Consider the following 24,687-nt stretch of genomic DNA (forward strand, 5'->3'; position numbering starts at 1 on the left):
AATTGCATAAAATTAATGTAATAATTATTCGCTGGATGTTTAAGATTTACTGCTTGTAGGCGTCAGATTCATTATCATGATTCTCACAATTTAAAGTGCAATCTCACATCTCCATGGTCGGATAATCACTGATTGTAATTGCATACTAATGTATCCCTTATGTTTATGTGCCAGTCAATTCCTCTAGAATTGTATTACTGTGTATCTTTTCTACTTGCACACACTGTGTTGGCCATGCAATGTTTGTACATGCCCCATTAGTAGGTTGTCCCGTTGGTGATTGTACTTGGTTGTATTTGCCCCGGGCCTAGTAATTATATAACCAAGTACTTAGTCTAAGAATAATACGAAATGCAGTTAAAATTATGTCATAATTAATAATGAATGAATTAATAAATAAATAATAAATAAATAAATAATGTTTGGGAAAACTACAAGGCCTATGAACTTGCACTAACCGGGGTTCGACATGCCGGTGAACAAAGGCACAAACGTATAATAATTACGCCTGCTCGTGCTGATGACTTGAACAAACATGTAATTCTATATAACGCCCAGCACCACACCCATAATTCCAAAGGCTGGGAGAAGATTAGTGACCACGAGCAACCATCCACAGGTCTACTACTAACTTGTCTACTAATCGTTTGTGCCCAGATCTTCGTTTTCTAAGTATTCATACAAGTGCCAGGTGCCGCTGTAAGTCCCAAGTCGCCATGCCAGCTGCCAGTACACACGTTCAGACAGATTATTAACAAAGGTATCTATGTTTTCATGCTGTAATACTATTTGCATTGTTTGTTTGTATATTTAACTACCCAGTAACAATAAATAAAATATTATCTCCTGTAGCTGTGAAGTGACAATCACTACTGTAGCTACCATTCAGTGTCCGCACACCACTGTTGTGCCATATCCATTTGAAAGCACTGCCACCTTTCACAGCAATCTGCTACACATTTTATTTCATCTTGCAGTGCATCCAAGACACAATGTGGCCATTTTTTGACATATCGGCCCATCTCACACTTAAAAATGTAACTCAGCGGATGAGTCAGATAACCGTTGTGTGTGACACAAAGTGGAAATACTTGGCTTCTTTTGTCCTAGATATCACTGTGGTCTGCCCTTGGCAACTCCAGCCATGTCTTAATCCATCGTCCTGATCCATCCTCATTTAAACAACTGGTATCACATGAGGAGGACACAAATTGCGTAGAGATACATAAATTAATATCCTAGCTAATTAAGCATTTGTTGGTCAGTATGAATTCTGAGGGCCTGCTATATGTGTATATAATTATATCTAATCCAAAACAGTCAAGCTGTAAAAAAAGAGTTAATGGTAAAAAAGTTAATAATGATTGACAATGCAGGTGAATTTTGTGCCAAGACCAAGCGGCACCAAAATTCACCTGAATTGTCATTATTAGAATTTTTACCATTAACCTACCACCACAGCCATTTCTTGGCCGCCACCTTGGATTTCACATATTTTTTCACCATAGCCCAAAGCCGGCCTATGGCCAGCTTTGGGGCTTTTTAAACCTATTTTTTTTTCTTTACCACATGCAGGAAGAAGATGAAGCAGATGTTAAACACTTTAAATATTTCTAATTTTATCATTAAATGTATATACAAATTATATATATAATACATATATTTATTACAGAAGTCTCTACATGGTGGTTTCTTTGTAACTGAACACTATACAAGGTGACTTTTTCTAGCTGATCTCTCTACAGGGTGAATTGTTTGTAGCTGAACTATTTACAAGGTAACTTCTTTTAGCTGATCTCTCAACAGGGTGATTTGTTTGTAGCTGAACTATCTACAAGTTGACTTCTTCAAGCTGATCTCTCAACAGGGTGATTTGTTTGTAACTGAATTCTATACAGGTGATTTGTTTGCATCTGAGCTCTTTACAGAATGGTTTCTTTGTAGTTGAACTCTCTACAAGGTAACTTCTTCTAGCTGATCTCTCTACAGGGTGAATTGTTTGTAGCTGAACACTCTACAGGGTGATTTGTTTGCAGCTGATCTCTATACAGGTTACTTGTTTCTAGCTGATGTCTTGAATTCTTTTCAGGGTGACTGCTCTATTAGGATGATTGCTCTATTAGAGTATCTCAATCTCGCACTTGCTACACCAAGCTGGATTTCGTGCTATAACTCCGTGGCTTTAAGTCTGATTCTTCTACACCATTGAAGAACCTTTCTAAGATGATTACTTCATCTGCACAGCGATTTTCAAAGCATTACCCCAAGCGGTTTTTCTGGTAGGCCTGGCAAGTAGTCGTTTTTTTTTTTATTAGCTAATCTCGATTGCATAATTGTTACACACTGTTGATTTTTTCGTTGTATCTTCCTGGTTTTAGCTCGATTTCTTTCAAATCACAAAAGGTTCGAGGTTCAATAGTTAACCTATTCACCCACCGATTTTCAGCTTCTTCCCATAAGCGGTTTACCCTGTAGGTGTGACAACATATTGGCGTTATTTTTCATGAATAATCGCTAATAACTCTTTTCCTGTTTATCGTATTCCAGCCAAAGTTAGTACCGAGATGCGCCTTTATATTCCCCCTTCTGTGTACCAAATTTCAAGGTAATCGGATATGGCATTCGCGTTTTATAGCAGTTTTTGTAAGTGTGCGAAAACAGGAAGAAAAATAAGAAGAAAAAAAACAACAAACACAAAGAAACTAAGCCAATTTTTGAAGTCGCGTATCTCAAAGTAATTTTGCTCAAATTTGGTATGTGGAGTACTGAAGTTGGCGGGCGTGGCCACAGCAAAAATCATCTTGTTTCATCAAGGAAGCACAGAGCTATGGAGGTGCCAAAATTGGGTTTTCGTTCTTCCTGTCAATATACTCACGGGTGTTGCGCGCTGGCTTCTTGGGAGGCACGACACACTACCATGTGTCTTGATTAGAGTGCAAGTGGCTGTTGTCTTGATTATACCCAATAAAGCTTAAGCATCTGATTATAATTGTATTTATGTGCCAACACACACACACACACACACACACACACACACACACACACACACTGTACTGATCATGTACTGTCTTATTGGTAGATTGTTCCATTGTTGATTGTACTTGGTTGTATGTGTCCCGGGCCTAGTTATACAACCAAGTACTAAGAATAATACGAAATGCGGTTAAAATTACGTCATTAATAATGAATGAAATAAATAAATAATAAATAATGTTTGAGAAAACTACGAGGCCTAGAGACATGAACTAAGCGGGGATAGATTCGCCTGTGAATGAAGGCACAACCGTATAATAAGTATGCCTGTTCGTGCTGATGACTTTACCATACATGTAATTCTATATAATTCCCGGCACCACACCCTTGTTTAATTACAGATTGCTTGAAGGAGAAGATTAGTAAACGTCCAAGGAGTGACTACAGCAGAGCTAGAGGCCACCTTACACGTAAACAACAACATTACAAGTATGTTTAAATGTTTGTAACTGTGTATTTCGTATGCAAGATATGCACTCCAGGCATCACGCAGTGAACAACCAGCTGATGACCAGTTGGGATACCAGCTGATGCGCTTGTAAACAACCAGCTGGAACAACAAGGTAATGAGTAATGTAATACTTGTACCAGTAGTTGTATTATACATCTTCATCCTTCATCTGGCTTGCTAGTGGCTGGAATTATTTTCGACTTGGCTTAACTACTACTCTACTGTGAGTCTGTAATAGCTAAACAAGAAGCCGATGCAGTGCTGCATATATAACAATGTGTAACTATCTCCTGTATGTTGTGCATGGCTGTATGCATAATATTATAGACTGTGATCACTGTGCCAATGCCACACCGCTGATATACTGGCACATCACCAGTGGCCTCTAGTTACAACAGAGTCTGTTGTGCCATATTGGCTTAATTGGGATCAAGTGTTAATTGTGCCTTCACCATGTCCCTTGTTCTGCATAGCCTCACTTCACTGCTGAGTCATCTTCAGAGACACGTCACACCTACAATATATAGCTACTTTCAATATAACTAACTTAACTTGGTTTTTGTGTAGGTTGTGTTTTAGTATTGTGGTTTTCTGATTCCAGTTAAACTACCTTGCCTGTGTACGTATGCATATGTAACATTTCCACCGGTACACACACACTGCTCTATGGCACTGTTTATACTTGCCCAATGGGTAGGTTGCAACGTTGGTGTATGTACTTGGTTGTATGTGATGCGGTCCTAGTAATAATAATAGCTGAAATCTCTTCAGTGTGAATTGTAATGTTCTAAATCTCTACAGCGATACATTTGTAGCTGAACTCTCTACAGGGTAACTTGGCTTGTAGCTGAACTGTCTATAAAATTAACTCTTTGCAGCTGAACTCCCTACAGAATAACTTGCAATGTAATAGAAAATTCTATAATGGAGTAAGTCATAAACATAACTGAGTGCTTTATTAGGGTGACTGTTCTGTTAGAGTATCTTGATCTAGCATTTGCTACACATAGGTGGCTTTTGAATCATAACTCAATGGTTTGTAATCCGATTCTTCTGTACTACTGCAAGTACTTTCTACGATTATTATTCCAGCCACATATCGATTTTCAGCTCATTGCTCTAAGTGGTTTGCCTGGTTGGGATGAAAATTATTGGTAATTTTATTCACGAATCTCGATTGCACAATTGTTACACACCTTGGGTTTCGTGTTATATCTCCATGATCTTAATTTCGATTGTTTTCAAATTACAAAAGGCACTCCTACAATGGTTGATCTATCCACAAATCGATTTTCAACTCATTCCATGAAGTGGTTTACTCTGTAGGCGTGACAACAAATTGATCTTGTTTTACACGAATAATCGGTCATAACTCCTCAACCATTCATCAAATTTGTACCAAATTTGATACTAGAATTTGCTTTTGGACTACCTTTATGCGTGCCAAATTTCAAGGTGATCTTATTACGTGTTTGTGTTTTATTAGCGATTCCGGAATTCCATAAATTCTGCATAAAATTTTCTCCATGAATCCTCCATTGGGAAGAAGGCACAATCGATTCGCTGCCGTACGAGTGTTTGATTAAACAATTAGATCATTTCTAGGGTTTCTGGGGATGAGGACCACGATGGTGTTGTTAGTTTCCTGCTATAAATGTGTTTGTGTGGTGTTTTATGCCAATTCTAAGATTGTTTTTCAATAAATTTACCACAGTGTAATGTTGTCTTTGCAAGAAACGACCCAGCACATGATAGTTACACCAAGTGCAACATTTTTGTCTATGTAGTTTTCATTATTAGTTTGCAAAAAGTCAGCAAATTTGCAGCATAAATAACCAAGTTGTCTGGTGGTAGCTATCAAGGAGCTGTATAAGCAGCTATAAATGAACAGTACAAGTCCTTGTTTTGCATGCACATTGTATTTTGGGTGAAGGTGACTAGTACAGAGTGTTTGCATTCAGACCAAGTGCAAGTTGTTATGCCATTTGTAATATGCTAAGTTCATGCAATTGTTAGGTGGCCTTCTACAGAGGTGACCTTTACTGAGAAGGTCTTATAATGATTGTTGCACTAATAGTCCATGTACTGAGGTATTTATATCAGGAAACAGCAGTTGAAATGTTTTTGCAAACCTGAGTTATAAACATTTGTTCAATTGTGCCATTTTTGGGGACTTTTTCAATGGAAAGAAGCGGAGAAAATTTTACCATTTTTAAAGGATAAAATTGCTTATAACTCCTTAATCCATTGATGGATTTTTAAAAACTAAGTGTTTTTGATATCCTTGGGGAGCGCTGCACAAGCCTGCACTAAATAGAAATTGTTTCCATCAATTTTAAAATTCTCCCGGAATCGCTAGTTTTATAGCAATTTTTCAAAGTGTGCAAAAAGATAAAGAAAAAAAAACAAAAAAATAAAAATGAAATTTTGGCCACTCATATCTCGGAAATGGCTAAGGCAATTTTTTTTCAAATTTGGTATGTTGGGTGGCCTACCTGGCAGGCACCTCTGCAGCAAAACTGGTTTCAATCGGATGAAGGATCACGGAACTACAAAGGTGTCAAAATCACGTTTTCTTCCTGTCAATAATTTTTATACTCACGGTGTGGCGCGCTGGCTTCTTGGGCCGCACGACACACGTGTGTCTTGATATTACAGCAGATAAATTGTGCTTTTTAGAATACAAGCATGATACAATAGCATACCTCAAATATCAAATGGTATGGTAGTACCGTTAAAGTAGGGATCTCCCCAAAAATTTCACACACCACCCAATACTTTGCTTTCAAAAGTCATCCTATAGACATTTTACATGACAAAAATCACTTTTATGGAACAGTACTAGTCCTTATAATACATTAATTATAACAAAACACTTACAGGTGGTCGGATATAGAATTTTAAAAAGTCACCAAAACTTAATTTTAGTCTCACTGCCTCACCACAATCACAAGGATAGAGGCCAAATGAAGCAGTGCATGGTCACCATTTTATGCCACAATAACAAACTCACCAGTGGGATGTGGTTCCGATAAGTGTAGGCCCTCTGCGCCTTGTCTTTTCTTTTATCTTCAATCAGGATGCTTGTCTTCTTCATCCAACGAAACCATATCAAGGCATTAATTTTCCATATCAACACTTTCTTTCAGCAGCATATTTAGACGCCACAGAACTGTTTCATAGCTGGATTTCAGAGGTGCTTCAGTCCCAGTGCTACTATATGAGGTGTACTTGCTAGATATCTGCAACTTCATGATTGGGATACCGTTCACAATAGGTTTGCAACCACGCCCATCAAATAAAGATTTAGGTGGACTGATAGTGACAAGAGTATATAATGGGGAGGGAGAGTGTCGAACTGCACTATAGTCTGTGAAAAATGAGCCCGTAAAGTAACCAGCATACCTTTGTTTCTTCTCGTAAACCTGACTGCTGTTGATTGCTCTGATTTAACACCTTAAATGTTTTAACGGGTGGTCCGTATGGAATTGCAATGGCTGAAATTCCATCTAGACGTGTCACTTTAACTAGTAGAAATGTCGAGGCGAGGCATGGGATGGCGACCATGATGAAATCTCTACCATGATGAAAATAATATCGAAATCTTGACCTCGCTCAACCATGATGAAACCTCGATGTTTGTTTACCAGGTTAGCTGCTCGTGTCTTTCTCTTTGTACGACAAGTTCCTCTGCGTAATGTGCCATACTTTTCTCGAGTACACTGTTCTTCCACTCATACAAAGTGCGTCCACTGCGCTTATAATTAGTCGCCAATCAACACAAATCACCGAGTTGTTTGAACGATGCCATAGGACTTTACGGGCTCATTTTTCACAGCATATAGCGTAGTCCAATACTCTCCCTACCCATTATATACTCTTGATAGTGATAGAGTACGGAGACCTACCTCTTAACAATCTAGCTATATTTACTTAACAATAAACAAGATCACCTCATTCCTTATTGGTCTAGCTAGCTGCCCGCCTTGGCTGACTCGAGATATAATACTCTAATACAACAGTCACTCTAATACAACAGTCATGTGTGATAAAACGGTTACAAGTTACATTGCTCTGGTAGACATAGCTATTTTTATATGAAAAGAAGCAAGTATAATATAAAATCTATTACAATATTGTTCTAAAGGAGACAGGTGCCCCCTTAGCAACAGCAAGGTTGACAGCTGGAGGCACACAGGAATGCTTGGATCTAGAACGAGATCCCCCAATACACATTATTGAAGAACGCAGCAATGAGAACCCCAAACTACAGCGAAGCCTGCTCATAACCACAGAATATTGGGAACTCCACTTCCCACTGAGCAAATGGGCAAGATGTTTATAAGTGATGGAATCTACTTTCCCCATACCTACAGATGTGGAAAGTACAAGCGGACTAATACAAGTTACATTGTATATAACTAGCTGTGCCACAACAAAAAACTAAACAAATTAGTATTTTTAAAAATTGTTGATTTAAAAATGAAGTATGGATCTATGCAACAAAAAGTAGAAGAGATGAACGATGGTGTTACAGCATAGCTCAGTGGGAAAGTCCGTACTGTGACACGTTAGCTACTATTATTATGCAAAAGTGGTGAATTCCCATTGAGCTATGCTGTAACACCATCATTCATCTCTTGTTTCACTACTTTTGGTTGCATAGATCCCTATTTCATTTTTAATCAACATTTTAAAACAAAATTCTAGTTTGAATATAGGACCATCCCAGATTTGACTTTTATGGTCTTTATGACTATTGTTTCTGCTATAATTGTTAGTTTGTCTTTATCTCCCTTATGTCACTACTAATATCTGCCACAATACTCACTAACTTTACATAGTGACATTCACTACTGCGGTCACTACAGAAGAGTAGTGAATGTCACTACTTAAAAATAGTGGCAGAAACTAGTAGTGAATGTCACTACTATTTTGTACAAAATAAGCATAATTAAAACCTGACAAGGTCTTTCTCTAAGAAACAACTTGAAGCCAACAGCATGTTTGATTCAGACATTTTAACCCACCCACACACTTAATTGAATAATGGTAAGAGGCTTGCTTTCATTGCTCTTTTTTGTTAATAAATTTACAACTAAGACATGGTAATGCTAAGACAGCAATATAGCCTTAAGTCTTTTCTACTAGCTATCTAAAAAATTAAAAGTTTAAAAGGAGGTAGGGATCACATGCAACAAAAAGTGAGGAAACAAGCTCAAAATGTTACAGCTGAAATGAGAAACGATCCACGCGACAAAAAGTAAGGAAACAAGATTAGATGGCTATTCGTTAAAAATGAGACACATTTTATTCCCTACTTTTGGCTAGCAACTTGAAATGAGACTATCAAATTAGCCAAAAGAAGGGATTAACATGTGTCTCATTTTAGCAAGTAGCCATCTAATCTTTATTTCCTTACTTTTTGTTGTGTGGATTGTCTCTCATTTGAGCTGCAACATTTTTTAGTTTTTTTTTTTTTACTTTTCGTAGTATGTGATCCCTACTTCCTTTTCTTTTTTTTAAATAGCTAGTTTGTTTACTTTTTATTCCCAGCTGGCTAGCTAGCTATACTAGACTCCTGCATAGTACAAATATCACTCATTTTTGTATGCGATAAGTGCCTCTAAAAATAATTACCAGCTTTGTCTTTAGAGCTACCGTATGGGTATTTAATTTCGAGGGGTTTTAAATTTTCGTGGATTTCGTGGTTACCTGCTATCCACGAAAATAGAACCTTTTAAAAATTTGTATGGGTCGCCCATTTAAAGTACTCGTTTGACACGTGTTGGATAGTAATGGCATTACGGAAGTTTCTGCGCCCAGCAAATGACGATTCTGGCTTTCATCAAACACCTAAACCCTTGCTTAAAGTAGTCAATGCTGAATATGGCGAGCTTTGTGATACCAGTACGCAGGGTAACGGGAAGAGAAGAGGAATGTACCAAAGGTTTCCGGATGAAGAAAGAGCGACAATCAGGAAGTTTGCCAGTGAACATGGTGTGGCTAGTGCTTCAAGGAAATATGATATTGCAGAAAGTAGCTTTAGAGACTGGAGGGATTTGTACCGAAGGGAATTAACTATAAAATCCAAGGAAGTAAAGGTGGGAGAGGAGATTTGTATCGATGCACTACTGTCAAAGAAGCGGGGAAAGCCTCCCTTGTTGGGTGAGAAGTTTGATTGTCACCTGCAAGAAAAGATTCTCGCCATGAGGTCTAGAGGCACACCGATTGGAACCAGTGTAGTCATCGGCATTGGAACAGGAATATTGATGAAGCACAAGAAAGCAACAGCCAGCTCTTTTAAGCTCACCAAGGAATGGGCTAAAAGTGTTTTACGTTGGATGGGGTATACGAAGAGAAAAGCTAATAGCAAATGCAAAGTTAATCTTATTAACTTTGATAAGATTAAGCAGCAGTATTTACTTGACATCCGTGCTGCTGTTGAAATGGAGGATATACCACCAAGCCTTGTCAAAAACTGGGATCATACAGCCACTAAGATTGTCCCTTCAAGTCAGTGGACTATGGAAAGAAAGGGCATGAAGAGGGTGGAAATAGCAACTGTGGATGACAAAAGGCAAATAACAGCTATCTTTGCTTGTACGCTGTCAGGGAAATTTCTGCCCATACAATTGATATACCAAGGGACCACCCCTAAATGTTTGCCAAAAAATGTCAATTTTCCGTCTGACTGGCACCTTACCTACACAGCCAACCACTGGGCAAACGAAGAAACATCTATGGCCTACATAGATAATATCATCCTTCCCTTTGTTCTAAAAGAAAGAGCTTCACTTGACCTTCATTGTGCACTGGTTTTGTTTGATGTATTTAAGGGACAGTGTACAAGTAAAGTGCTGAAGAAGCTAGAGGATAACAATATCCTTTAAGTAACTGTGCCACACAATTGCACTGACAGACTACAGCCACTCGATCTGTCAGTTAACAAGCCTGCAAAGGACTTCCTACAGAGCAAATTTCAACAGTGGTATATGGAACCAAAATCTGCCAGCAATTGGACAAAGGAATGACGGAGGAAGTGGACATGAGGATGAGTGTGATGAAACCATTGGCTGCACAGTGGGTGGTAGATCTTCATTCATATTTGGCAGCTTGTCCAGCTTTCATTGTAAATGGCTTCCGTTCCGCTGGTATCGTGGACTGTATTGGACAATCATAGCTATTATAAGTATATACATAATTGATTTCATTATAACAATTGTCATAATAATTGTGTGATTAAACAATTTACCAAATCATCATTGCATTTACATATATCCACCCCAAAAACACCTTCGCTGTAAAAAAGGCGCGCCCAAGAAACTACAAGTACCTGGAACCCAATGTAAAAAACAAAAAGAAAAAACAGCTTAGCTGAAGTGAAAAGTAACTGGTAACTTAAAGAGCTGATATCTGAAGCGGCCAAGAATACAATTACTAAAGTTTAATCCATGCAAGAACACCTTGGCTATAAAACAGGTGTATACATGAAAGTAACTGGCAACTGAAATGGCTGATATCTGAAGCGGCCAAGAATGAATGGTCATATACAACTAATTCAAAAATTTAACACTGAACCTTTATAATTCAGCTGTGTTCTATATTCACTCTTGCTGCATCGTAAAGTAATTTCTTTTAACTCTAATTGGCTGGTAATTTGGCCGCCTTTTTTAAGAGCAAAAAAAGGCGGCCAAATTACCAGCCAATTAGAGTTAAAAGAAATTACTTTACGATGCAGCAAGAGTGAATATAGAACACAGCTGAATTATAAAGGTTCAGTGTTAAATTTTTGAATTAGTTGTATATGACCATTCATTCTTGGCCGCTTCAGATATCAGCCATTTCAGTTGCCAGTTACTTTCATGTATACACCTGTTTCATAGCCAAGGTGTTCTTGCATGGATTAAACTTTAGTAATTGTATTCTTGGCCGCTTCAGATATCAGCTCTTTAAGTTACCAGTTACTTTTCACTTCAGCTAAGCTGTTTTTTCTTTTTGTTTTTTACATTGGGTTCCAGGTACTTGTAGTTTCTTGGGCGCGCCTTTTTTACAGCGAAGGTGTTTTTGGGGTGGATATCACTCATTTTTGTCAGTGAAAGGTAATTTTTTTGGAAATGAGCAATTAACATTAATGCAGAATATTATCTTGGAGAGTCAGTAAAATCCATACATAATAATGATTGTTTCATAACACCGTAAATTTGGAAGTATGAATTTACGGTGTAGTATGACTGTTCTATTAGAGTAAATTTATCTTTACTGCCTGCACGTGATGAATATATCTCATATCTGTGCATGTTAAATGCTTCAGACACCTGATTAAACTTGCAAGTGCCTAATTAGTTCACAGTTGCTACACAGCTATAAATACATTTGTAATTGTTATCATCATAATCATTTATCATGTTATAACCATTTTTTAATATTTTGGTCACAACTTCAGGATTAGAGCAGCAGAGAAAGGAATAGAGGACTCAACCATCAAGACTTGTATATGGGAGATGGTACAGTATTGCGATGGACAATGCCGGTACTAACCCCTCAAGGGTGTTGCAGTACAGTATAGATGCAAGACCAGAGCCTCGATCGTCACCGTGGTCACAACTTCAGGATTGGAGCAGCAGAGAAAGGAATGGAGGACTCAATCATCAAGACTCTGGGAGATGAAATAGCATTGCCATGGACAATGCCAACACTAACCCCTCAAGGATGTCACAGTGCAGTATCGATACAACCACTCCAACCAGTGCATAAGACCAGAGCTCAATCATCACCTTTTGACTGAAATTTTTATACTTGATGAAGCAATTAAAACAAAATAGTTGTAGTACTTATACTTTCCTGAGGGAGCATGCCCCCACAGTCTCAGACTCCCTTGCCTGTTAGGCAGAATAATAGGATTGAGCCTTACTACCACTTTCACCTTTATTCTTGGCCTGAATGTACATATCAGCAACATACAGTAGCTGTAGATAATGCTAGTTAATGCCCCTAGGCAGAGCTATAGGGGTGAGAATTTTTCCCTACTATCATACTATCATAGTAGTTCTTCTCGCAGTTCTTTGCCTGGCCATCATCAACTGCTGTCAAAACATTAGTCTCGTCCCCCAGACCCTTCCTCAAGCGTGCTTATCACACAAAAATAACTTAGTTTAGCAGTGCACAAACGATTATTCATTGACAGCTTATACTATAATAAAGTACACTTACCGCATTGTTGAACCATGTATACCACCAGATTGACAACTAACACGTGATCTATTTAGGGGAAATCTCGTGGAAAGTCCCTAATTACCTTAAGCGGACACTCGTGATACGTGGTTTTAAATTGAATGCTTTAAGAATGTAACTGGATGGTGAGGCGTACTTTAATCGGCTCGACTTTACTGAGAAACTCGAGCCCCTCGTGAGAAACTACATCGCTTGAGCAACGCTTGAAAAAGTAAGAGTCAAGAATACTGAGGGACTCTATGACATATGCCGGTCTTGATGCTAACGAAACGAGGAGTGAAGTTTGTGCAACGTGTCACATCGCCACACACTGATTCACCGTGTTTGTGCGATAGGGTTTTTGGACCTGTCCACCAGATGTTGAAAGGAAATTCATTCCACCACATGTTGAAAGGAAATTCATTCCAACTTGTGAACTTGAGTTATTGGTATACTCATTGTTGGGGTCCATGGGGACATCGATGATCATTTACCAGTCAGCTGTAAGTAATGTCACAACAGAAGGAAAGGAACCATTTCCATATCCCTATGGCATACTGATTTTCCAGGTCAGCCGTTTATGTACACCCAACCACGGAAATGTAGAACTTTGGTTGCAGGTGGAAAATAAACACCTTTTTACTCAGTTACAAGAGATTCACCCAGCTGGGATAAAATGTTGAAGTGAATGTCATTAGTACCTACTTGCGGTTCATCAGGTATTGGACAATTCCAAGTGTCCAGATTATGCAGTTGTCCTCATGTTCAAGTTTACATGTTTAGGCAAGTTCCACAACATCCTATAATTTATTATTATATCAGTGTGGAATAGTGCTTATATAATATTTTTCATATTCCAGGCTTTAGGTGTATTGTATTTAACGCCTACTTGTTGGTTTTTGCAGGCCATCTGGTCATACATATGTAAGTTGAGACCATGCAAGAACAAAGATACAGGTGTCATGAATTTCAGGTCAGTTAACGTTCAGAGGAATTGTATTATTGCAATTGTTCTTGTTGTAGTTATCAATTATCAGTGACCAGTTTGTGATAGCGTACTTTGTTTGACTAATGACCAAATGTTCTGGTTTACTTGCTTACCCAACAGTTATGTTACTCACTTAACCTGCATATGGGATATATTTTTTTTAGTTCATTTTGATTATTCATCCTTTACTGGTACAGCCTGGCATATTGATTTTTTGCACATTCTCTTTTTAATTCAGTGCCTGCTGGATTGTTTCATCAGAAGATGTCTTTGGTGTTGCGACCGATGTTCCAGGTCAGTTTGCATGTGTGTTTAATTTAAGGTTGACTTCAGTGCCTGCTCATTCTTTTACAGGTCTCGGTATTGAGTGTCATGAATTTCAGGTCAGTTGACGTACAGAAGAATTGTATTATTGCAATTGTTGTTTTTGTAGTTATCAATTATCACTGTATACTAGTGATGTGAATTTGCAGGTCAGTCTACTCAGATGTATCAAGCATAGTGTTGATGGGTTCGAACAAGTATCCAGTGTAGACTGTAGTGGCATCAAGGGTGTTAATTTCCAGGTCAGTTTACATGTTGTGATGTTAGTGATTTTTTCCTAGTACCCAGATGTTAAGTGTATTGTATTTAATGCCCACTTGTTATGTTTTTAAAATTATGGTATATCAGTGTAGACAGTGCAACAGTAAGCCTTCTGTGTTGTAGTAACTATTTGTTTCATAATATTATGCTGTTGTCCCGGAATGGCACAATTTTTGGGCAACCAGTGTGAAGTCCAGTGGTACAAACATTGTATTATGACCAAGTTGTGATAGCGTACTTTTGTTTGACTAATGTCCTAATGTTCTGGTTTGACTAATGTCCTAATGTTCTGGTTTAACATGCTTACCCAACAGTTATGTTATTCATTCACTTAGCCTGGGATATAATTTTTGTTTATTTTGATTATCCATGCCATTATTGACACAGCCCGGCATATTGATTTTTTGTACATTCTCTTTTAATTCAGTGCCTGCTGGATTGTGTCATCAGATATCGAAACAAGTGTTTTTGGTGTTGCGACCGATGTTCCAGGTCAGTTGCACGAGTGTTTAATTTAAGGTTAACTTCAGTGCCTGCTTATTCTTTTACAGGTCTCAGTATCGTCATGCTGACATACAAGAAATCATCACTATTGTTGGAACTATTTTTAGTCAAGTCTTGATGTGATGTTAATTAACATTGTTACACATTGTTGTATGTTTACCATATGGCAAGAAATTATCATGGCCATCATGAAATTTGAATATTGTGTAAGTTGTGTGGAACAACCCCAACTCATACATGGTCACTGGCAAACCACGAAACACATTCGAGCCACAACACCACGAACCACATTCGAGCAATCCATTACAAAATTTTGTTGCACCATTTGTGTGTGCATAATACTTAATGAAAGCCATAACACAAGCTACATGGTACACACTACATAGAGGTGGTAACCCCTAAAGGCTTGTTACCTTTTGTATTCACCTTACCGGCCTTTGTGGTTAATCTATTAAAAATTACATGTAAATAGAGAATTGAAGAGTATGCTAAAGCACCTTCGCTAGTGATTTTGTTCTTCAAACCATAAGACAACTGGCGATTTATAAACGCTCGCATGGGGTGTGGTACTAAATGGAATTTAAAAGATTTCTGCTTAAAACGCCATCCCTAGGGAACTTACGGTTCAGCACGCTGTCACAACTTGTTTATCAGGCATTAGAGTTTGTGTCCACATCGTGTCTTTAAAAGTTATTGTAGGGATTAGAGGTTTGATTGGAGAAAATACGCGTATAGGCAAACCAGATGTCAGTGCTAGATGGACTATACAAACACGACTATGTTGACTGGTATAACGTGACAGTAGTTGTAACATAAGGTAGAGAAATAAAGTGAAATACGCCTATTTTTATTTTGCGATGGTTACTTTTTTATTTTAGCGAGGTCGCAAGAAAACTATGATGACGACTCCTAAAGATTTTTTATCACGTAACGCAATACAAATCTATTGAGAGATGTTGCGTAATTTAGGGCTAATATTGCAAAACCGGCCCTACACGTAAATAACTCACAGTAGTGGCCGCGCGTCTTTTAATTGGGCGTGCGCTTTGTAGTTTCTTGGCCGCGCGACTCACTACCGTGAGTCTTGATACAGTGTACAATTGATCAACCGTGTAGTCCGTGATTATGGAAACACACAAATGTGCTGTTTCTCAATGCATTCAATAAGGTGCTGACGCATACAATCTTGTTGAAACTTAAAACGAGTTTTTCCAAAAGCCAAATGTGTGGCAAAAGCTATGGAAAAGAGGCCACAATCTTTATATCCTTGCTGTTTCTGCACAATGGGCACTACAAACTTGACTTTAGAAGCAAAAATCTTCTCAATCTTTCGCTTAGTGGCATCATCAACTCTGTCATATAGAGAATCATATACCTTTACCTCCCCATGTTGGCATCCTATGCTACTTACTAAAATCCAATGAGAAGATTGGCAGTGGACCATTTGCAAATAATTATTTCTCCAACATCCTAAGCGGTATTGGATTAGTATAGATCGTAAACCTTTCAACAAAGGAAATTGGACAATTAACATCTTTTGTGCAGCATTAATAACTCTGTCATCAAGCTCATTGTCCAACAGCAACATTAACTTGTCGGAATTCTTCAATAATGAACCATGAACTTGTATCCAAACACCATCATTTATCTCACCCCCCTCGTTTACATGATCTTCATCGACTACCTTTCTCTTATTGCTGTCTGATACTACCACACTGTCACCATCTATGGCTACGACATCTTTGTTACTGTGACTTCCTGCATCACTAGTATGGGGGGCTATGACTGCAGTTGAGGTACTGGACACAGTAGTTACCACATCCTGGCTACTCCTTGGGCTGCTTACATCGATAGTGGTGGAGGCTGCAACTACAGGAGAGGTACTGGACACGGTAATATCAGTTGTTGGCTTAATCAATTTTTCGACTTTCACCACATACTTTTTCTCTCCTTTAAAGGTAAGCTTACATGGCACTTCAAGTCCTCCTTGGATAAGATCTCTTGAATATCGTCGGCTACCCGTAACAGTACACTGAATAGACCTGCGGTTCCGCAAGAACAATGAACAAGCAGCGGAAAATTTCCTTGCACGTGGCCTATAATATTACCAGCTCTCACAACTGACACGGCGAATGGGTTGAACGGATTCCCTTCTTCTCGTAGACATGGAAATGTCTGGCCACAACTAGCTTCCCAAATTTCTTGATAAATGTGGTAACCTCGAACAGCAGACCCGCAACCAAAAACCGTGGTCTCAGCCATTTCCAACGTTAAAAAACGTGAGCACGTGGATAGTCGTGCAAGTTCACGTTTGACCCTCGAAAATTTAAACCCACGAAAATAATTAACAAATGGCTATCCACGAAAATTTAAACCCTCGAAATTAAATACCCATACGGTAACACAGCAACTGTTAAAGGCTTCAACTGCATTTTTAAATGGTAAGATTTAACAGTGAAATATCGCAGGAGAGTTTATCATTAAAAGTGGAACTCCCCTTTTTAAAAAGAAGACTGTATCCACCCCAGAAAGGCATGATTACCTCACAAATGACTAAACTGGTAAGACTATAAAATGACTATACAGCATTAATAAATGCTAGAGACCACTCCTTGACTACTAACCTGATCTTACGGCACACTTTGTTAAAACCACATGTTCAGGTAGTGATGTACGCTGCAACTATCAAGTGCCGTAACTATCAATTATCCTTCGTGAAGAACAAGAAAGGCTTGAATGATGAATGATGAACAGCGTAGTGTAGTGGACAAAACATAATCGAAACAACAGATTCGTGAATCCACTGTCATTACCTTGGCTGTTTGAAATTTCTGGAGCTGTACACCTAGGTCTTATGGCAGGCAGGCGAAATGCAAGTGAATTTAGATTTTTTTTTTATAAATTCACTGTACATCGAATCATTCGACTTTTCACTTCGTTTAACCAAGGTACAGCATCATTACAGCAGTACTAATGCATTCCAGGTGGTTTTTTCAAGTAAAATTTGTTGTAAGTCTGTTTTTTAAAGTGTGAAAAAATACAAAGCCATATGATTTCTTACCGATCCCTATTTATTATGTACTACTGTACTTAATGATAGGAACTTAAATGGTCACTTGCTCCTATGGAAACCTAAAATTATTAATTTAAAAATGAATTAGGGATCCAAACAATAAAAAGTAGTGAAACAAGAGATGAATGGTGGTATTACAGCATAGCTCAGTGGGAAAATCCTTACATTGGCATGTTATACCAATCATTTTATTCAATACAAAGTAGGGATTTCCCCACTGAGCTATTCTGTAATACCATCATTCATCTCTTGTTTCACTACTTTTTATTGCTTGGATCCCTACTTTATTTTTAATCAATAATTTCTAAATACACAGCTGTTTTCAGTTATACCTGTCCAATTGTAGCCATTAGAGCAGTGTTTAGTGCTTTTCTGAGAGGTCTCACTGAAGTAAAATTAAATTATGTGAGAAGTCAATTTCCAGGAATTGCAATGCATGAGATGGAAAACCATGCATGAGACAAGAATCTGATGCGTGTGTTTCCCAAGTAAATAGTGAGAGTTGAGGTGTCTGATGTAGCTAAACCAATAATAAGCAGGTGTCATCATCGTGATTGAGTAAATAGATTATTAAGAGGTATGGTCCCCACACTCAATCGTCCCGCCTGCCTATCTGCCTGTCTGCCTAACCACAGTCACAAGGATGGAGGCCAAACGAAGCAATGCAAGGCCACCATTTTATGACATAATAACAAACTTAGCAGTGGCATGTGTCTTTTTGGGTTCCAATGAGTGTGTGCCTTTTCTTTCACTTTGAGGCTGGTAGTCTTCTTTGCAATGAAACCATATCGAGGCATTAATTTTCTGTATCAACACCTTCCTTCAGTAGCATGGTTAGATGCCACAAAAAATTAAAGCTCTTACACTTGGTAGATGTAACTTCATGATAGGTCTGACACAACACCCATTAACAATCTTCACTGATTAATACAGGCAGGCAGGCAGGCAGTTACAGTAGTGTTTTCTTCTTTTTAGTGCTGTATTTGAACAGATGTTAGACTGACAATAATACCATCACATTTACTTACTCATGGAGAGTAAGTAAATCTTTTGCTCATGTTTTTACAACAAAAGGAACATGAGTTGTGGCCACCTATTTATGATATGATAGAAATAGAAATTTACCTTTGTAGAAATGGCCTTCTCTTTTATGCACACAGCTGAGTACAGAGAAAGCACTGATGGATTTGCCAGTTCATGGTAAACAGATTGAGCCAAGTCCTATCTTTGTAGCTTTTATGATCAGCGAATTAAGTGCCTGTAATTTATTTGTCGTATTGTTGCTGTACAAATCAAATTTCTTCCATCATGAAGTAAGTATCCCCCAAAAGTGATGCACTGCCTAAATTTGTTCCTTTAAAAACCATCCTAGAGACATCTTACACAATGAAAATCACCTTTACAGAATTATATTAGATTTGAGCTTTGTTTTACTACATTTCATGGTGATTTAAATGCATGCAAAATTTTTATATGGTACACGTATTTTTACACAGCTCATTTCAATACGTTTATATAGCAAAATAGAATTTTGTGAAAACAAGCCAATCAATAGCTCCTTCCCCAAAAAGCTCCGTGCTCCCTTCTCCAAAAAGAATATCTGTGACTGGCTGAGCAAAAGCCAAGTCCATGCACTAATCCATGGAATGAATTAGAATGAACTACTAAAACACAGAAAAGAATGATATTTCAGTACCAGATATTGTATGACATGAAGCTTGTTTAGTGCTTGATTCTGTAAGAGTGCTACACAGTATCGATGGAAGGCATGGTTACACTATAGACTGAGCTGGATTATCACAACAAACTTTCAAGGCAGTGAAGTACAGTCACACGTGCTCAGAGTTACGTGGGAATGCTTTGAGAGCACAAGAAGTGTCCATGTTGCATGCTGCTTTTGAATACTAAGTTTAAATACTGAATCGTAAACTAGCAATTTATTTACACATTGCTTCCCTTAGAACTAAAGCATACGTAGCTTTGAGTGAAGCAGACACAGGAACTTTGAAAAAAAGCCTCAAACAGAGCATGCACACAAGCATTGCCTGAAAACATGTATTAGGCCAGACAAAAAGCATATTGCTAGTTTTTCATCAGCCACTTCCTCAGTTTTGATAAGGCAGGTGGTCATTTTCATTATTAATTATTGAAGGAAGCATCCAAAATCACAGCAACAGCAGGCTATGCACTACAAACATTATCAAAAGCCATCTTAAAACTTATTCCACTTTTGCTATCTTTCTGAACAGGAAGACACGCTTTCTTTAGCTGAAAGTGATTTCTAGTTTGTCTAAACATAAACGTTGAAATGTTGGTGCACTTGATCAATTATAGCAGTAATGAATTTAGAGGTGGAAGGTGATACAGTTGTAGAAACTATAAATCAAATTTTCCTGGCCTTACAGCATTAAAACCGGGTCACACGGGTCATCCAGGTCAGACCAGCTTTAAACAGTATCCGGGTCTGACCCAGATTGGATCACGTGTGAAGCAAATTGTTTAGTTGGACGGTACGGAAGTGTATAAACGCGTCATAGTCAAGTCCTGGTGCAACTAAGTTTCTTTCATGAGCCACACCCACTTATCGGATGACTGTCTGCAACCATACGTGCAGCCACACCTATTTATCAGAGCTATTAAAGTCTACAGTTATGTGCTCATAGCTGCCTGCAGGCTTATGTGGCGCTACGCCCACTAATCGACTGTTATTGTATGAGATAGGTCAAGGCCAGTTTATTTCATGAGCCATGCCCACTTTATATCAGGAATGTGTCATACTTGTTAAAATTATGGTGTGTTAGGTATGCACAAAGCCACACCTACTTGCAGGAAACTGATCTTGCTTTTTGCAAACTTAATTGGAATCATGCCCATGCACTGACTACCATCGTTAAGTATAGACACCCTCGTGCTTAATGTGCTAGTAGGCACTCAAAATGTAGCAATTGGCGCACACCTCACTTTAGATTAATCCGGGTCACATCTGGGTCAAATCCGGGTCAGCGGGTCAACAGTAGTGACCTGGTTTCAACGCTGTGGCCTTATTAAATCTAAAGCAGGGATCTTCAGTCTAGCTAGTGTAGCTACACTTCCCAACAATATTATGTAGTACTCGCATAGAATCAGCAAGGATTAAACAAGGTGTATGTTATACAACAATGATAATAACGTGGTATGAAAAAATTGTTCCATTTCTGTTTTTCAGTGGTTAATTCCATTTCATTCCATGGATTAATGGAGGCCCTATGTATTTGTGAAAATTGTCTTCTCTTTATTCTTGTCAATATTTCCCAGTGTAGCACACTGGATTTCTTGGCCACACAACACACTACCATGTATCTTAATCAACAAAGTTGAAAATTACAGTCTGGGGATATGCATATCCGCAAGTAAAAATTTGTGTGCAGTCACAGACTACAAGGAATCAAATATCACAATAGTTTTGAAACAACCTTCAAAATAAAAGGTATATTGATCAGACCATGAAATAACAAATTTAAGTGAAATGGTTTACCTTATTACAATTGCATAATATATATTTTTTTAATTTAATAATATGTAGTTACAGGAATATATTCTAGATAGTGTTTCAAAACCACATTTAAAGCAATGATAAATCAGCTAGCAAATATTAATTTATAAAAAGCATATAATCTTTTAAAGTTTTGAGCTACATATAAACTAAATGCATGGAAAGGACATCCAACTTCACAAACCACACAAATCTCACCTTTGTACAGTCTTCTCGCAAGTACAAGTTATAACTGCTACAATCAACAATGAACACGATGGCTGTGATATCTATTGGATGAGACAACAACATAAGGATATATTGCAGATGAAAAAAAATTCATAGAAAGTAGGTGACTATTGTAGGAACTCTGGAACTAGAACACTAACAATGACAATTCGACATGCACACACATTCACAAAATATTGATTCTTGTATGTATGCTCAAGTGATTTAATCAGATGCATCATGTTGTTTACATGGTGATATGAGTAGTTACTGCCTGATTAAACAAGTTCTTGGTCTAATTTTAACTTGCTGATTGACTCCCTGGTACCAGTTAGAGGCACCTGTTATGGTGAACTTGTTATACTAAACTGTATTTCGGACATATTCTCCCCATAGCACTCCAGATGCTTATAGCTACATTCAGACTCAGCAATCCCCCGAAGCTCGATCTCCAATTGCTGCTGACTTTGAGGCATGGAAGACCCGCTGGACCTCACACATTAATCTATTTGAACTAGGTGAGGAATCAGCCACAATCAAACTACAGGCATTAACACCTTGGTTTTCACGTGAGATCAAGACACACGATAGTGTGTCGTGCGGCCCAAGAAGCTGGCGCGCCACATCGTGAGTATATTAACAGGAAGAAAGAAAATGCAATTTTCACACCTATGTAGCTCTGTGATTCCTTATCCGATTGGAACCAAATTTGCCCAGTTAGGGGAGTCTACATACCAAATTTGAAGAAAATCGCTCCAGCCATTTCCGAGATACGAGCGCACAAAATTTCGTTTTAATTTCTTCGTTTTTTTCTTCTTCTTCTTCTTCATCTTCTTCATTTCGCACACTTCGCAAAATTCGCCATAAAACACGAATGCGTGCTCGGATTGGGCTGAAATTTGGCACACTTAAAGGGCTCATTAAGGCGGATCTCCGTACCAACTTTGGTAGGAATCCGATGAACATTCACGGAGTTATTACCGATTATTTGCGTAAAATAAGGTCGAAGGTCTGTCACGCCTACAGGGTAAACGCCTTGGAAGAATCAGTTGAAAATTGATATGTAGATGGAGCAACCATCGTAGGAGTGCCTTTTTGTGGTTTGAAAGGAATCGGGATAAAGACCATGGAGATATGACACAAAACCCAACCTGTGTCAAAATTACGCGATCGATTTTTATGAATAAAAAAACTATTAGTTTTCGTGTCTACCAGGCAAACCGCTTAGAGCAACGAGCTGAAAATCAGTATGTAGCTGGAATAATCATCATAGAAAGTTCTTGCAGTAGTACAGAAGAATCGGATTACAAATCACTGAGTTATGATTCGAAAGGCAACTACATGCAGCAAATGCGAGATCGAGATACTCTAATAGAACAGTCACTCTAATAAAGCATTCAGCTGCATGTATAATTTACTCAGTTATATTACATTGCAAGTTATTCTGTAGGGAATTCAGCTACAAACAAGTCACCCTGTAGTCAGATCAGCTAGAAGAAGGTACCTAATAGAGAGTTCAGCTACAAAGAAGCCATCATGTAGAGAGTTCAGCTGAAATAAATCACCCTGTAGAGAATTCAACTACAAACAAATTGCCCTGTAGAGAGATCAGCTAGAAGAAGTTACCTTGTAGAGAGTTCAGTTACAAAGAAACAATCATGCAAAGAGTTTAGCTGCAAACAAATCACCCAGTAGAAAGTTCCGCTATGAACAGATCACACTGTAGAGAGTTCAGTTAGAAACAAGTCATCCTGTAGATAGATCAGCTAGAAGAAGTCACTTTGTAGAGAGTTCAGCTACAAAGAAACCACCATGTAAGAGAGTTCAGCTGCAAACAAATCACCTGTAGAGAGTTCAGCTAGGAACAAGTCACCCTGTACAGAGATCAGCTAGAAACAAGTCATCCTGTAGAGAGTTCAGCTAGAAGAAGTTACATTGTAGAGAGTTTGGTTACAAAGAAACTACCATGTAGAGAGTTCAGCTGCAAACAAATCACCCTGTAGAGGGTTCAGCTACAAACAAGTCACCCTGTAGAGAGTTCAGCTAGAAGAAGTTACATTGTAGAGAGATCAGCTAGAAACAAGTCACCCTGTAGAGAGTTCAGCTAGAAGAAGTTACATTGTAGAGAGTTCAGCTACAAAGAAACTACCATGTACAGAGTTCAATTGCAAACAAATTGCCCTGTAGAGAATTCAGCTACAAACAAATCACCCTGTAGAAAGATCAGCTAGAAGAAGTTACCTTGTAGAGAGTTCAGCTACAAACAAATTACCCTGTAGAGAGTTCAGCTACAAACAAGTCATCCTGTAGAGAGTTCAGCTAGAAGAAGTTACATTGTAGAAAGTTCAGCTACAAAGAAACTACCATGTACAGAGTTCAGCAGCAAACAAATTTCCCTGTAGAGAATTCAGCTACAGACAAATCACCTTGTAGAAAGATCAGCTAGAAGAAGTTACCTTGTAGATAGTTCAGCTACAAACAAATCACCCTGTAGAGAGTTCAGCTAGAAACAAGTCACCCTGTAGAGAGATCAGCTAGAAGAAGTTACATTGTAGAGAGTTCAGCTACAAAGAAACTACCATGTACAGAGTTCAGCTGCAAACAAATTGCCCTGTAGAGAATTCAGCTACAAACAAATCACCCTGTAGAAAGATCAGCTAGAAGAAGTTACCTTGTAGAGAGTTCAGCTACAAACAAATCACCCTGTAGAGAGTTCAGCTAGAAACAAGTCACCCTGTAGAGAGATCAGCTAGAAACAAGTCACCCGTAGAGAGTTCAGCTAGAAGAAGTTACATTGTAGAGAGTTCAGCTACAAAGAAACTACCATGTAGAGAGTTCAGCTGCAAACAAATTGCCCTGTAGAGACAAACAAATCACCCTGTAGAAAGATCAACTAGAAGAAGTTACCTTGTAGAGAGTTCAGCTACAAACAAATCACCCTATAGAGAGTTCAGCTAGAAATAAGTCACCCTGTAGAGAGATCAGCTAGAAACAAGTCACCCTGTAGAGAGTTCAGCTAGAAGAAGTCACATTGTAGAGAGTTCAGCTACAAAGAAACTACCATGTAGAGAGTTCAGCTGCAAACAAATTGCCCTGTAGAG

General features: G+C 38.3%; 2 protein-coding genes across 9 annotated transcripts in view; one reads left to right on the plus strand and one right to left on the minus strand.

Annotated features, from left to right (window-relative positions):
* The window catches only part of LOC136262740 (guanine nucleotide-binding protein G(s) subunit alpha-like), an 81,509-nt gene that overhangs the window by 21,296 nt on the left and 35,526 nt on the right, over nt 1–24,687 (minus strand). The window contains exon 9 of the mRNA XM_066057125.1: nt 21,578–21,648. Coding sequence (XP_065913197.1) covers nt 21,578–21,648 — 71 coding nt within the window. The remainder of the gene's footprint in view (nt 1–21,577; nt 21,649–24,687) is intronic.
* Nucleotides 13,615–14,974, plus strand: LOC136262741 (uncharacterized). 8 transcript variants are annotated; one of them, XM_066057131.1, is made up of 7 exons: nt 13,638–13,670; nt 13,721–13,804; nt 13,924–13,979; nt 14,040–14,068; nt 14,119–14,251; nt 14,698–14,762; nt 14,822–14,974. In XM_066057131.1, the coding sequence occupies exons 2-7, from the start codon at nt 13,777–13,779 to the stop codon at nt 14,895–14,897; spliced, it is 387 nt and encodes a 128-aa protein (XP_065913203.1). In that variant the 5' UTR covers nt 13,638–13,670; nt 13,721–13,776; the 3' UTR covers nt 14,898–14,974. The 8 variants fall into 8 exon arrangements, with proteins under 8 accessions (XP_065913205.1, XP_065913206.1, XP_065913200.1 ...); XM_066057129.1 differs by having other exon boundaries at nt 13,645–13,670; nt 13,721–13,802; nt 13,921–13,979; XM_066057133.1 differs by lacking the exon at nt 13,721–13,804 and having other exon boundaries at nt 13,615–13,670.

This window comes from Dysidea avara, chromosome 8 (genome assembly GCF_963678975.1).
Source record: "Dysidea avara chromosome 8, odDysAvar1.4, whole genome shotgun sequence".
NCBI lineage: Eukaryota > Metazoa > Porifera > Demospongiae > Dictyoceratida > Dysideidae > Dysidea > Dysidea avara.